Below are 16,671 nucleotides of genomic sequence, written 5' to 3'. Positions count from 1 at the left end.
CTCAGATAAGCCACATGAGTAGTTTGCTCAGAAGCCATGGAAGTAAGCTCAGGAAAGCATGCATTTGGGTGAAATTCTGAAACATTTGACAGGGGGTCAATAGGAGAGTTGCAGGGTGAGACTCAGACCCTCATCACCCAGAGTTTAGAATCAACGTTGAGGTGGGTATTATGACCCAGAGTTCATTTCTCCCAACTGCATTGTCCATTCATAGGGAAAGCATAGTTTTATCAAGTACTTTGTTATAAGGGTAACTTTTTTCTTCTTTTCATGCTAGCCTCAACACAAGGAAGGACTGTCATTCTGGTGTGGCTTGAGTTTGGGAATGTGCCTTCTAGATAGCTTTGGCAGACAGAGAACTAACAATTGTTAGGCATATACTTTGTGCTGAAAAGTGGGTAGATGATTTTTACATATTATATCCTACTTATTGTCTCTGCTTTGGCAGGGGAAATGGGAAATAAAATTCAAACGATACCCACTGATGCCCCATGGGGTGTTCTAAATCCTTGGGTCCCTGAGGAGGAGAGGCTAGGAAAGTGAGTGAAAGGGGCCCTTCATGCTTATCTTCTGATGGGTTATTTAGAGAGCTGGTAAAAGTTTTTTAGTAACCAGAACACAACCACATTTCCACTCTGAAAATCTAGTCATCCAAGATCTGGTCAGTCTAACAGAACAATGCTGTAAGATTCTACGTATAGTCGGTGTACTCTGGGTCCTGACATTCAATGTCACAGACTTTAGCCTTTCTAGGAAAATGCATTCCATTCTTGAAGATTTACCATGCCCCTTCATATAGGAGGATGGGTGAGGAGGAGAGAAGCTGGTACTGTCCCACTGCCCTGGGAATAGAAAGGAGAAAGGGAGAGAGGCAGAGGAGTGGGAGAAAGAGGAGGGAGAACCATCCCTGTATTTGGAGAGCACAAAGTACTTTATCCACAAGCATCATCAATTCTGGATTGATGAACCAGGTAGATGTCTTTGGTTTCTATATTGTTGGTTGCCATAATAATTAATCTCCAGCAGGTTAGACTGCATAGCCAATGTACAGCTTTCCAGGAGGAGGGGGATAGGAATGTTGAAGAATTCAGTGAAATTAGACTAAAATGGCATTTCCCCAATGGATAAGCTAGCCATCAAGAACCTATGGGTTGTAGCAATTTCAAATTGGGCCAGGTAGATTCTTGGAATTCTATATCCTATAAGGGTTTTCTGACAGGCTTGCTGAAACTACATTAAATGGGAGAAGAGGTCTTTCCACAAAAGAAAAGCAGGGTGCAGGCACTCAAAGGGGTAGGAACTTGGATAGGCAAAATCAATTGATGTCATACCAAGGTCTCAGGAGAACATCACACACAGAGTTTATCAAAGAGTAATTTCTACAACTGTGATAAAATGACAATTCCAAGCAGGGCCATTCAGAGAATTTCATCAGAGCAGGACAAGGCAGGCTAGATGGGGACTTAGCCTCCCAGATATTGCGGGCTGGCAGGAGTCAAGCGAGAAACAGAACCCCCAGCTAGCAGGCAGGGTTTAGAAATGGGATAGATGTTCCTTGGGAGGGGAGAGAAATCTGGACAAAAGGAAGAGGGGAAGGGGGGCAGAAAGCCAGGAGGCTCTAATATAAAACATCAGGCATAATTCTAGTACATGAAAATGCCTATCAAATGTTAGTTCTCTCTCTGCCTATGGTGTCCAGAAAAGAATGTCTTTCAAAAGAATGTATTTCTCAAAGGCTGAGAAATTAATAGCAGACAGAACTCTGGGTTAAGCTAGAGATATCCTGGCCTACTGTCCTCTAATTGAGGGCTGGAGAGAAGCAGAGCAAGCTGTGGGCATCTGGGCATATATTTACAACAACTAGGAGAGGTAAGGGCAAGGGTCAGCAGGCAAACCTTAGTATTTTCATTCAGGAGTAGGGTGAGTAAACATATGAAAGCCTCTAGAAGATCCCCAAAAAGGAGGTTAGGTAAGGACAGAGGACAGAAGGGAAGATGTTAGTACTTTTAGCAGTCCTGAGCAAAACATTTCTAAGCTGTGTCCCAGAGCTGCCTTTCTCAGACTTTATGGTGTATGCAGTCACCTGGGGAATCACATTAAAAAGCACATTTTGCATTGGTAGTACTGGGGTGAAGACTAATAAACTCCCAGGAGATGTTGATGTTGCTGGTCTGGGAACTAAACTGAGTGGCAAGGCTTTTTATGACACTACTTCTTTAAGATGCTTATTGAGACTCCAAACCAGAAATTCTGGTCAATTAGAAAACTCTGTAAACAAAGATTAATGGACTTCTTTCATGCAGGATTTTTCACAGCTCTTAATATGCTTACATGATTGTGAAACTCAAGTTTCACAAGGCATGAAAAGGTATACTAAAATTTCAGCACTTCTGAACCTACTAGACCACAGAAACTACTTTTTTTCTGGAGCATTTATTAATATCTCAGAACCCTGTGAAGGAAATGTTTCCTCAACATAGCCTAAACTATAAGTCCCTGCTCCTACTGAAGGAGTGCAGCACCACTTCCAAAGCCCCCTGGAGAGGCCAACTGTCAGGCCTTCATGCACTAGGGCTTTTTCCTCTCTTGATCAACTCTATAGTGAAAAAGAGGGCTATGGAGAGGTGCCTGTTGTACAAGTATCTGTCCTTTCCTTCCAGATGAAGATATATTTTGGTGACGTAAAGGAGAAGTACCTGAGGGAATACTGCTTTTCTGGAGCCTACATTCTCTCTCTCCTTCTGAGTGGCTATCATTTCACAGCTGATTCCTGGAAGAATATTCATTTCATGGGCAAGGTAATTTGGACACTTGTTGGGTTGGGGGAAGGGTGGATGGTAGTGACTGGGGCAGCTTTAGGCTTGAAAGTGGCAAGAGTCAACCTGACTTAAGTTTTGGCCTGATGTTCTGTTCTACCACTTCACCTCCAACCCAAGCTGGCATTTTTTTTCAAATCCTCCTATGTTGACCAGCTAGTTGTGGATATCTTATCTAAGGAGAGCCACCAGCATGCTCAGCCTCTCCTTTCTGCTCACATAACAGTGACTAATTCCTTATTAAACAAACAAAAAAATGAGATATTAAAGTAATATAACAGTATTTCAGTAGCCACAGTGATTCTGCGTGCTGACTTCAATATCCACCCCAAAGGCCCCTTCCATGGATCTGGAAAGGATGATTGTGGTTTCTTATAAGGGGTGAAGGCCTTACTTACAGTTTCAAGTTTGACTAATCTGAAGTAGATTAGTGTGTGAAGAAGGGAATGAGTGGCTGTGAATGGGAAGGTGAGATCTTTGCTTAAAAACCAAGCTTAGCCTGAGTCTTAAAAGAAGCAACCTCACTGCTGTGCTTTACCATAGCGCCACCTGCAGGTATCCAGGCACAGACAAACATTTACATCTGTTGTGCCATTCATGGGTAACTCATGCTTGAAAAGTTTCAAGAACAGTTTATATTTTAAACCCATATCCACTAATGGCAAAAACAGTTTACTCCCTCTATTAAATATGGTTATTTCAGGCAAAACAAAGCACTGAAGCAGAGGGCTGCAGCAGCCTTGAGGAAACTAGTTTCATTAGACTCTTGTCAATATTGACCTTGCTAATAAAACACAAATCTTTTCCTTGGTTTAATATTCCAATCTTCCATACCATCAGTTTACTTTGCCTCTTTGAAGGATATATCTATGTCAAACTTACGAGTGATTTATATTCTTTGAACTTCAACGAACAATCCAGTATTTCCAAACCCTAAGTGTTAATTCCTCTAACTGCAGCCTTCTTTGATACATGCAGTCAAATAAGGTTCTTGTCCCTCATAAAGGGAGGTGGACCTTTTACAAATTATTAATTCCCAGTACTGTAAGAGTTTAGAAAGGAGCATTTCCACATGGTAATGGTTATAATGTAAACTGGCTCAACCTTTGGGTTGTTTTGGCAGTATATGCTAAGAGCCTTAAAATATGCACATCATTTTATCCTATTACTCCATTTTTAGGATTTTTAAACATTGGATAAAATGAGTAAAAATGAATATATAAGTTCACGCCAGTGATGATGATGTAGAAATCCCTTGATAGACATGGGATGATGTTTACAAGGTATTGTTAAGTGAATAATTATATATACAATCTAATTTCATTTTTTTGTAAGAAAATATATGCACAAAGAGGACTGGAAGGATGTCACAAAATGATAATAGCCAGCAGCACCTTCTGAGAGGTGAAGCATAGGTGGTTTTTATTTTCTTTTTTAGGATTAATTGTACTTCCTAATTTTTCTACCATGACCATGCACAACTCATATAATAACATTTCCGAAATTATTATTCATAGACTATCTATATTCCAGTAAGTTTTGAGGTGACTAGAAAATATTTCTAGGAAGGTGGCAGAGTCAGAGCATGTTTTATCATTAGTAAGTATCCTTTCTCATGTGCGTATGCATTTAAGTAAGTCAATCTTACTGGGACTATTCCCCAATTTTTCCCTAGTTGAATCACTGAGAAGCCCTGGTTTTATATGGATGATATTGCTAGGCCTGACACAGATGTAAAAGGCCAGGAACAATCATCATTCTCTCATCCTTTGCCTGCTTCCTGCTACCCACCATCTCCTTCTCCATCTTCCCACATTTATGCAAATAACAAGAGGAATGCAGATCTCCAAAGACTTATTTGAATTAAGGTCTTCTAGGCAGAATTAGGTAGTCATTTACCAAATTCCTCTCTGAATTTTGGGAATCTCTTTGTTGATCACTTTGCTCCTTCTCCATTTTATCTACAACCAAATTCCCTGTTTAGAATGTGAAAGTAATCCATTTAGAGAACTGAATGTAGCGCTATTTAACTCCTGGTCTCTCAGTGTGATGAGTGGGGTTGCATGAAAGCTCATTTAATTCTTGGACCAGAAACAACAGATTTTTCTGTTTGCAGATCCAGGGCAGCAATGTTGGATGGACTTTGGGCTACATGCTGAACCTGACCAATATGATCCCAGCTGAGGAGCCATTGTCCAAACCTCTTTCCCATTCCACCTATGTTTTCCTCATGGTCCTCTTCTCCCTGATCCTGGTCACAGTGGTCATCATTGGCTTGTTTATCTTTCGCAAGCCTTCATATTTCTGGAAAGACATGGTATAGCAGGAGCAACTGAAATCTACGGGCTGGAGTGAGAAAAAAACTTGCCAAGAAGCAGTTTCCTCCACAGTGGTGTACGAGGTCATCCTTCCTTGCTCACCAAAACCAGTCTTGACCAGCATGAAGTTTCCTTGGCTTTTGCAGAAGCCTTTCTGTGGGAGGTATTCACCACTTCTGCCTCAAGGATTTCCTGGTAGACTTTATCTCTTTTATGAGCCTTTCCCAATGCCCCCATTTACCTTTTGTACTCTGTGCTTGTATAGATCTTAAGGACCTGTCACCTTTCATGTTCTTTGCTTTATATAAGAACAATATTGACTTTGTCCAGAAGAACTGAGATTTCTGAGTCCTGTGCTGAGAAGTTGCACTGGCTGAGAGAAGAATCTCAGGAACTGGTTCAGTTATGCTCATACAGACCCTTTTTTCCTCCTGTTTCCCACTTACTACGAAAGCCATGTAATATCTTTGGAGAGGGCAGACATTCCCAGCCTGCCCTTTACATAGAATTTTCTAGATTAGGCAAATATGTGCTAGGACCAAAGTCTTGCAAGGGAATTTATGTACTTGTGCAGGTAATATAATATTTAATCCAATTCAAAACAGGGATGTGGATGAATCAGATATTCCTGGGTGAGGCCAAAATGCTACAGAATGGAACACCCAGATATTTTTTTAAAGCTGATGTACATATAGGCATTCAGATACTAGGGCATACTTCATGGTAGGGATACATGTCAGGAGGAAAAATATAATTACAATGCAGGGTTGTGAAAATGCATCTACCAATGCATCAATTATTGGGGTTTTGTTTTTTTATTGTAATAAAATACACAGAACATAAATTCACCATTTTAACATGTACAGATCAGTGGCATTTAGTACTTTCACAATGTTGTGTAGCCATCACCGTATCTAATTCCACAATATTTTCATTACCAAGAATTTGGCTGGAGACAGGACCACCCATGCCTCAGTAGGCTCAAACCACCAACCTTCAGTTCATAGCCAAGTATGCCAACCAACTGCACCACAAAGATACTCACTAAGTTTTAAAGCCATGCCATATCTTATTGTCCAAGGGTTTAATTTAGTTAGAGAAGTGGCATGCCTTTCACTCTCATGGTATTCATAAAGATGTGTCAGGAATCAGATCTGAAAGTGCTGCACCTCCCATCATACAAGAATAGGCTCTATTTACTTATTCATGGAGTATTTTGTGGGAGGAGCAACTATGAACCTTATCATGGGAACATGAAGAGAACCTGTACCTACTTTAAGGCTTGCTGTAAATTACTTGTTGAGTGATGATGTGTTACTCTGGCCTTGTCCCAGGCTCTCCATCCCTGAATCTGGGGACTGACTGTTGAGCTCATACAGGGTGGGGAATGGGGTGAAGGAAAAGCTCACCTCAAAACTAAAGCCAAATATCTCTATATTTCTTGAATAATCAAGTCATTTTTGACAACATCCAGGTGAATATAAGCTTAATATAAGGGACTTTTTCTTTTTTGCTACTCACAATTCAACTTGTTGTACCTTGATAAAGAATGAGAAGCCAAATTAGGAATATTTAAACTCTTTCTAGTGGTAGTTGGTTATATTGTTATCGCTAGTATTTATTGAGCATTTTTTGTGTATCATGCTCTGTGCTCACGTGCAATACATTCATTTTCTCATTTTCCCCTCACAACAATCTGACAGTAGCTATTCTACTCTCACTTCAGAAATTGAGGCTCAGAGAGGTTAAGACATTTCCCCATAAGCCTGAGCTAAAACTTGGCATGCACTTAGCCATTATTTTCTCTCTCAAATATACTACTCTGATTCCTTATAACTTGTAAGCATGCACTTAATTATGCATAAATACCGGGCTTATGGGCATGGTGGAAAGGCACATAGATAGATGATGTGTTAACTGATGGACTGGAGACTTCATATTGCTTTAAGTCCAAAAAGGCTGTCATGGCAACACTGTTATTTTGTATACTTTGCATGGTAACATAGGTGGCATACAAGGCTAATCAAGGATTCCCATACTCCTAATTTCTTAAATTTATTGTTTGCTTATTACTGCACACCATTTCAAATAGTTGATGATAATGATGAAAATTAAAGGTCGTATAAATAGAGCCAATAGCAACTCCTTTCTTCCTTATGTGTGCATATACAAAATACTGTCATGTACATTATTCTGATCCTAAAAAACCCCATGGGGGGGTGTAAGTATTAATTCAATTTTACAAACAAGGGTCACACAAACTAGTACTTGGCAGGGCTGATACTCAAACACATGTCTTCTGCCCTAAGTTTATTGCTTTTTCTTTTCCCAACACTGCTCCTTGCAAGTTGAAATTAGAATTCATGTTTCCTTCAATAAACACTAAAATCTTATCTTATCCATTTCTGTATTGCTGCCTGGGTAAAAAAAATAAAAATCCCTTAAGGTATTTGGAAGCCAAACTGCCCTTGTTATAAATCTCAAATGATGGAGATGATCAGCAAGCACAACCTAATCTAATTTCTGTTGGAGGGAAAAATGTTTCTGATGCAAATTAAGGAATCTGCTTTGGGCCATTCTGGATGAGAAAGGCCAAAAAATATCAACTAATTTTAATATTGGATTGGCCACTGCTTATAAGTGGTTATCATTCCTTCCTAAACCTTCACTCAAACTTGGTTCTAGTGACCCCATTTCTTTAGAAGGTGGAAACACTTCTCCTGTGAACACATAGGTGTTAACAATCGGCAGTGGTAACTTCTGTAGATAAAAGAATTAAGTAACTTAATTAGGCTGTGTGTATGTATGTGTATGTGAGAGAGAGAGAGAGAAAGAAAAGTTTCATCTTACTCAGTTTTTGAATTCATGGGAAATATAAAATGAAATATAAATAAAAGTTTTAAAAAGTACGCTTCATTTTCATGTTGTACTTATCAAGATCTTTGTTAACAAAAATGGTACATTAAACTGGGTAACTAGGGAGAGTTTAAGAAAGTGACTATATCCGAGATATTACTTCAACATGTAGTTAATAAATATTATTATTATTAGTTTTTTCATACTAAGTTTTTGATATCTGTTGTGTATATTGCACTTGCAGCACATCTTAATCAGGACTACCTATACTACAAGTGCTCAGCAGCCACATGTGACTAGTTACTACCATATTGGACAGCACATGTTTAAAAATACATTCAAAGCTAAAAAGATACAGGCAATAATCTTTCTCTAGAGGCTGGATTTTAAAAAAGTAGCTATAGATACTATAGCATTTTGTTATTAATTATTATATATGAAGTTTAATATTATTCTTAAATATGCTTGTAAGATCCAGCTCAGAATTTCACTTTATTCCTCAGGTTTTGTTGTTTTGGTGAAGGCAGAGATGCCTGTAATTTAGGCCAAGATGCCTGACGAAAGAAAGACCCTTGGAAAATTTAATCTGGATTCAAAAGTAACACGATTTTGATGCTTATATTCTATAGTCAAAATGCAAACTGAATATTAAAGATTAGTTGCAATAGCTCAGACAACAAAGTTCACCATATAATAGTAAAATTAGTATTAAAATATATACTCATTTATTGTCAGTTTGAGAGATGAACTGAATTCACCCCAGTGGGACTGGTCCCTCTCTGATTCAGATTCTAATAATTGATAACTTGTTAGAATATGACAATTGCTCACAGTTACCTGTGCTCCCTAACCATTTGTTGCTATTTTAGTTTTATTTTTTAAATTTATTACAACAATCTCAAAGTTTCAATGGCTTACCACAGTAAACACTGATTTTCATGTTCATGGGTCTGCAAGTCAGCAGGGTAGCTTCTACTTCAGGCAGTTGGTCTGGTTCAGGCCTGTTCCATGTATCTCGAATTCTCCTTGTCTGGTGACTTCCTGAGCCATGTTCTCATGCTGAATGGTGGGGGCACAAGAGAGTGAGAGGAAACATAGGATGCCTCTTAAGGCCGTGGCCAGGATGGGGCCCCCTTGCACTTCCATTCACATTCTATTGACCAAAATAAGTCAACAGAATGACCAAGCCCAATATTAACAATTTGGAGAAACACTGGGAGGAATGGCAATATCACGTGGCAAAGGATATGGATGATTACTTCAAACACAGAAAAGGAATGAAACATTGGGCACAATGATTCAATATGCCACAGTATCTCATTAACTAAAGCGTAAAGTGTACTTTCTGTAAATTACGATCTACTTAATCTCACCAAGGACTCTTCTTAGTAATTACTTCCAAGATGTTATTTGCTTGCAATCTCTTTCCATGGCCTTAATCGAGATACTCTGGCAGCTCTTAAATTAACCTTCTAAAATGGTAGACTGCCTAAGGGACGATGCATCTATTTACTGTCCTTATTTTACATGTTTAAGACAATGTATATTTAACTACCCACGTTTTTATTTGCATATGAAGCTAATACAAGTGAATACAACTAGTTTCATCATAGGTATAATGGATTTGTTAATGGGGAAAGGAGTGTTTCCATGAGCCTTCTTTGTAGAGGAGTGACATTTAAGAGTGTACACATGGAAAGATGGCGGTGTGGAGGTGAGACAGAAATCTCCTCCTAAAACCATATATAATACGAAAATATAAATACATATAATCCTGAAAGAGCAACAGGAAAGAAGGCTGCACCAGATGGCATAACCTGGAGGAAAGAACACACCTCACAGAACAGAATAACGTATCAAAGCTGTGACCTGGCAGGACCCAAACCCTTCCTCGACCCCAGCTCACCGGTGGGAGGAAGAGAAACAGAGTAGGGAGGGAGTGGAGGCGTGGGGCTGCTGACACTAAGCCCTGGAGATCTGCTCTGGGAGCATGAACCTACATTGCATGGTGCTCTGGGGAGTAGTAGGGTTGGAAAGCTAAGACAGGCAGAATACCTGGAGAGACTGAGATTCTACCTGCTTGTAGAAAATAGGGATTAATATCCAGCTGATCTGGGTGAACAGTCTGAGAGACTTCCTAAAGGTGAGAGGGCTGCTAAAGGGGCAAGGATTGTACAGAGCTTACTGCTCAGGAGAAAGGACAGGTAGACAAAATTGTCCGGGTACACTCTGCTCAGCAGGTTGGAAACTTTCACAATCTTCAGGCACTCTATCCCCATGATGGCTGGCTACGCAGCTCCAGGGCCCCCCACCATGATACACGGCCTGCTGCACCTTCTTCCTGGCCAGCCTGCACCTGGCTTGCAAACCAGCAAACCCTGCCCTGGCTTCAGGCCAGCCAGAGGGAAGCCCCACCTACAGCAGCTACAAACGCAAAGCATAGAGGCTTACACCTGTATGTTTGGTCCACTGGTTCTGGCAGTGGAGACAGGCATAGAAGACGGGAAGCAGGAAACAGCTCTTTCCTCCCCCCAGGCACCAGCACTACTCCCCTGCAACTCCCAACATCACACCAGGGGCTAAGCAGCACCAGAGAGTAGAGCTTATGGGCACTGGAGGGCACCTAATACAAATATGAAACATCAAAGGAACCTGGTTCAAAGCAAAATCTCAACACCAGATAAAGGATTGAGTGAGACTAAACTAATAAATCTTCCAGAAATAGATTTCAAAATAAAAATCATAAACATACTCCTGGAGATACAGAAAAATATTCAAGAACTCAGGAACAAATTTAGGATGGAGATCCAATCATTGAGGAACACAATGGAGGGTATTAAAAGCAGATTAGATACGGTGGAGGGGACAATAAATGAAATAGTAATTAGAGAAGAGGAATACAAAGACACTGAGGCACAGAGAGAGAAAAGGATCTCTAGGAATGAAAGAATACTGAGAGAACTGTGCAACCAATCCAAACAGAACAATATTTGTATTATAGGGGTACCAGAAGAAAAAGAAAGAAAAAGGGATAGAAAGTGCAGAGGAGGTAATTGCTGAAAACTTCCCCAATTTGGGGAAGGAGATAGTCTCTCAGGTCATGGAAGTGCACAGATCTCCCAACACAAGGGACCCAAGGAGGACAACACTAAGACATATAATAGCTAAAATGGCAAAGATCAAGGATAAGGAAAGACTATTAAAAACAGAGAGAAATAAGATCACATACAAAGGAAAACCCATCAGGCTACCATCAGACTTCTCAGCAGAAACCTTACAGGCCAGAAGGGAGTGACATGATATATTTAACGCAATGAAGGAGAAGGGCCTGGAACCAACAATACTCTATCTGGTAAGATTATCATTTAAATTTGAAGGAGGGATTAAACAATTTCTGGATAAACAAAAGCTGAGAGAATTTACCTCTGACAAACCATCTCTACAGTGTATTTTGGAGGGACTGCTATAGATGGGAGTGTTCCTAAGGTTAAACAGCTGTCACCAGAGGTAATAAAAAGGGATGGACAAAGAGTACAGAATATGATGCCTAATATATAAAGAATGGAGGAGGAAAAGGAGGGGAAAAAAAAGAACCTTTAGATTGTGTTTGTAATAGCATAGTCAGTGAGTTAAGTTAGACTCTTAAATAGTAAGGAAGTTACCCTTGAACCTTTGGTAACCACAAATCTAAAGCCTGCAATGGCAATAAGTACATACCTACCAATAATCAACCTAAAAGTAAATGGTCTGAATGAACCAATCAAAAGACAAAGAGTCACTGAATGGATAAAAAAACAAGACCCAACTATATGCTGCCTACAGGAGACTCAATTCAAACCCAAAGACATACACAGACTAAAAGTGAAGGGATGGAAAAAGATAGTTCATGCAACTAATAGGCAGAAAAAAGCAGGTGTTGCAATGCTTGTACCAGACAAAATAGACTTCAAAACAAAGAAAGTCACAAGAGACAAAGAAGGACATTACATAATGATTACGGGTCAGTCCAACAAGTGTATATAACCATTATAAATATCTATGCACCCAACACAGGAGCACCTATATATGTGAAACAAATAGTAACAGAATTAAAGGAGGAAATAGAGTGCAATGCATTCATTCTAGGACACTTCAATACTCCACTCACTTCAAAGGACAGATCAACCAGACAGAAAATAAGTAAGGAGACAAAGGCATTGAACAACCTAACAGACATCTACAGAACTCTCCAACCAAAAGCAGCAGGATACACATTCTTCTCAAGGGCACACGGAACATTTTCAAGAATAGATCATATATATACTAGGCCACAAAAAGAGCCTCAGTAAATTAAAAAAGATTGAAATTGTACCAACCAACTTCTCAGGCCACAAAGGTATGAAACTAGAAATAAATTACACAAAGAAAATGAAAAAGCCCACAAACACATGGAGGCTTAACAACATGCTCCTAAATAACCAATGAATCAATCACCAAATAAAAACAGAGATCAAGCAATATATGGAGACAAATAACAACAATAATTCAACTCCACAAAATCTGTTTGATGCAGCAAAGGCCATGCTACAAGGAAAGTATATTGCAATACAGGCCTACCTCAGGAAAGAAGAACAATACCATATGAACAGTCTGAACTCACAATTAATGAAACTAGAAAAAGAACAAATGAGGCCAAAAGTCAGTAGAAGGAGGGACAAAATAAAGATTAGAGCAGAAATAAATAAAATTGAGAAGAATAAAACAAGAGAAAGAATCAATGAAAGCAGGAGCTGGTTCTTCAAGAAAATAAACAAAATAGAGAAACCCCTAGCCAGACTTACCAAGAAAAAAAGAGAGTCTACACACATAAACAGAGTCAAAAATGAGAAAGAAAAAATCACTATGGACACCACAGAGATACAAAGAACTATTAGAGAATACTATGAAAAATTATATGCTAACAAACTGGATAACCTAGAAAAGATGGACAACGTTCTAGAAAAATACAACCTTCCAAGGCTGACCCAGAAAGAAACAGAAAATCTGAACAGACCAATTACTAGCAATGAGATTGAACAGGTAATCAAAAAACTAAGAACAAAGTCCCTGGACCAGATGGCTTCACCACTGAATTTTATGAAACATTTAATGAAGAACTAATATCCATTCTCCTTAAAGTTTTAGACTAGAGAGCCCAGATATAAACCCAAACATATATGGTTAATTAATTTATGATAAAGGAGCCATGGATATACAATGGCAAAATGACAGCTTCTTCAACAACTGGTGCTGGCAAAACTGGAGGGCTACATGTAAGAGAATGAAACTAGATTACTGTCTATCCCCTTACACAAAAGTAAACTCAAAATGGATAAAAAACCTGAATGTAAGTCATGAAACCATAATACTCTTAGAAGACAACATAGGTAAAAACGTTCTGAATATAAACATCAGCAACTTTTTTCTGACTGCATCTCCTTGAGCAAGGGAAAAAAAATAAAAAATGAACACATGGGACTACATCAAACTAGAAAGTTTCTATACAGCAAAGGACAACATCAACAGAACAAAAAGGTGTCCTACAGTATGGGAGAATATATTTGTAAATGACATATCCAACAAGGGGTTAATATCCAAAATATATAAAGAACTCACAAGCCTCAACACCCAAAAAGCAAATAACCCTATTAAAAAATGGGTGGAGGATATGAACAGACACTTCTCCAAAGAAGAAATTCAGATGGCCAATAGGCACATGAAATGATGGTCCACATTGCTAATTATAAGGGAAATACAAATTAAAACCACAATGAGATATCACCTCATACCAGTTGGGATGGCCAACATAGAAAAGACTAGGAACAACAAATGCTAGTGAGGATGTGGAGAAAGGGGAACCCTCCTACACTGCTGGTGGGAATGTAAGTTAGTTCAACCATTGTAGAAAGCAACATGGAGGTTCCTTAAAAAACCAGAAATAGAAATACTATTTGACCAAGGAATTCCACTCCTAGGAATTTACTCTAAGAATGTAGGACCCCAGTTTCAAAAAGACATATGCACTTCTATTTATATTGCAACATTATTTATAATAACCAAGAAATGGAAGCAACCTAAGTGTCCATCAGTAGATTAGTGGATAAAGAAGATGTGGTACATATACACAATGGAATACTATTCAGCCATAAGAAAGAAACAAATCTTACCATTTGCAAAAACATGGATGGAGCTGGAGGATATTATGCTCAGTGAAATAAGCCAGGTGGAGAAAGACAAGTACCAAATGATTTCCCTCATTGTGGAATATAACAATGAAGCAAAACTGAAGGAACAAAACAGCAGCAGCTTCACAAACTCCAAAGAGGGAGGGTAGGGAAGGGCGGGTGGGAAGGGAAGGAGAAGGGGATTGAGGGGTATTATGATTGGCACACATAGTGTGGGGGGCATCATGGGGGAAGACAGTGTAGCACAGAGAAGGCAAATAGTGACTCTGTGGCATCTTACTATATTGTTGGGCTGTGACTGCAATGGGGTATTGGGGGGACACAATAACATGAGTGAATGTAGTAACCACATTGTTTTTTCATGTGAAACCTTCATAAGAGTATATATCAATAATACCTTAGTTAAAAAAAAAGTGTACACGTGATAAAAACAATGATATGCCTTTTGCACTTCTCTATTTTTTAAATTGATAAATTTACTAAATTTATTGCATTGCATTAAATTTGATATTTAAATTGATGATACAATGATGATATCACCCACATCAGCACCTGAGTTGACTTTTTGTTTTTATGTGCTTTTTGCATGTATGCTGAATAGCAAAGCTCATCAGAGATCATAGATTAGTCAATGAAAAGTGAAATATAGTCACATAAGAAACAACACCACTCCTTATAATGAAATTCTAACACAAGGAGGAAAATCTTGGGAACTAGGCAGGGCATAGTGTGTACTTAGGATGACCTAAACTGAACATTACTTTTCCTCCCAAATCTCTCTGTGCATTTTACCATGATTAATGCCACTAATGCTTCAAGTAACCAAGATCAGGATCAGCTTCATTAAAAGAACCTGCCCATTCTGCCTTTGTATCATTTTTCATTTTGGTTCTCCTTTCTGATCTTGTCACCCCAATAAAGACTTGATAACAGAAATACTGGTCTTGTCTGAAATCCCTCACTGCTATATTAATCTATATAAAAAGCAGGTTTAATCACACTGCTCCCCACTTAAAATTCTTGGTGGCTTTCCATTGCCTATATAATAAGCTCAAACCCTCCAACAGACATTCAAGCCTTTTGATCCATGACTACGAGCTCTCTACAAGTTCACATCCCATTCCACCCCTCTGATGTTCCTTACACTCCAGTAAGGGTAGACTGATTCTTCACCCAACACCATTCAGGGTATTTGCTCAACTTGGAATACCTTTGTCTCCCCTCCATCTACCTTCAAAGCTTACTTCAAATGCCTCTTCTTCATCGAAGCCTTCTCCAAATTTCCAAGTCCGAATAAACCTCTTCCCTGTGTTACCACAACCCCTTTGCCTGGGCATCCATTAGAGCACTTAGACCATTCTATTCAGTGTCTGGGTTAAGCTCCTTCAGGCAACATACATGACCTATTTCTTTTTGAAAAGTTGGGCTCAGGGGTATTTCAGCAGGAACTAAGGTAGCAGTCCTAGTTAATCTCCCCATCCGCTGCCAAGCAGGTTGGTCCATACCACTACTTCTGCTTGTTATCTTTTGATATGACAATTCTTCTTCCTCCAGCTTTTAAAGACCAGCTTGACTCTTGATTCTCTAGTGACATCTTGATTCCCCAAACTGAACTTTTCCTTCTTGGATCATGTATTTAGTTTCTTTATAGTTCACCAAACAGCACTTGATTAAACATATTATTGAAGTAAAATTTAAGGATTAGAATGCATCTTAAAAGGTCATGCTTATCAAAGTTTAATATGTAAATAACTCACCCAGGGATTCTGTTGAAATAAAAAGTATTTAATTTTAATTAATAAAAACAAGCCAGTAGGTCTGGGGTGAAGCTGAGGTTCTGCATTTCTAACAAACTGCCAAGTAATGCCAGTACTGCTATCCAGAGACCACACTTTGGGTGTTTAAGATCTAGACTACTTTACCATTCATGGAGTTCCTTCTACTGGCTCTCAGGTAGGTGGTCATCTAGTACCTGACTGCTGTACTTCACCTGGCAGCCCGTTCCACAATAGGCCAGCTCAAGCTTAATCTTCCTTTTTTACAACAATCCTTAAGTGTTTCTTTTGTCAGTTTTGTGCCTCAGAAGATTTCAGTCTCCCCCGCCCTCTGCCTTTGGGGAGCCACTGTCTTACACTCAGTGAAGATCTAGGGTGCTTCAAAGAGATTTTTTCCCAGCTCTTCTGCCCCGCCCCTAGCCTTCTTGATAGAAGCCAGTGGGAGAGAGCTGGTAGGTGATCTGTAATTCAAGCCACTTGCAACCCTTAAAAATTCTTTAAGGTTCAGCTGGTTTCTTATTTCTGTATGATGGATTTTTTTTCCTCGTCCTGTCACTCTACCAGGGACAGAAAACCTAGTGACTTTCAGGAATTTAGTTCTGATAGGTTTTAAAATATTATGATTTTGTAGTTTAACCAGCTGGTTGGAAACAATAATCTCTTGCTATATGCACACAATAATTATTTATAAGATGAATAAATG

At 39.1% G+C, this 16,671-nt stretch overlaps 1 protein-coding gene across 6 annotated transcripts in view; it reads left to right on the top strand.

Annotated features, from left to right (window-relative positions):
* Nucleotides 1-8,043, top strand: part of ENTPD1 (ectonucleoside triphosphate diphosphohydrolase 1) — a 101,856-nt gene extending 93,813 nt beyond the window's left edge. For all 6 annotated transcript variants that reach the window (XM_017656821.3, XM_017656820.3, XM_017656817.3 and 3 more), the window contains 2 exons: nucleotides 2,661-2,798; nucleotides 4,933-8,043. In XM_017656821.3, the coding sequence (XP_017512310.3) occupies nucleotides 2,661-2,798; nucleotides 4,933-5,139 (345 nt within the window). In that variant the 3' untranslated portion in view covers nucleotides 5,140-8,043. The remainder of the gene's footprint in view (nucleotides 1-2,660; nucleotides 2,799-4,932) is intronic.
* The last annotated feature ends 8,628 nt before the right edge of the window (nucleotides 8,044-16,671 follow it).

This window comes from Manis javanica, chromosome 7, assembly GCF_040802235.1.
Source record: "Manis javanica isolate MJ-LG chromosome 7, MJ_LKY, whole genome shotgun sequence".
NCBI lineage: Eukaryota > Metazoa > Chordata > Mammalia > Pholidota > Manidae > Manis > Manis javanica.
Note: the sequence above shows the minus strand (reverse complement) of the source record. Positions and strands in the feature narration are given on the sequence as shown.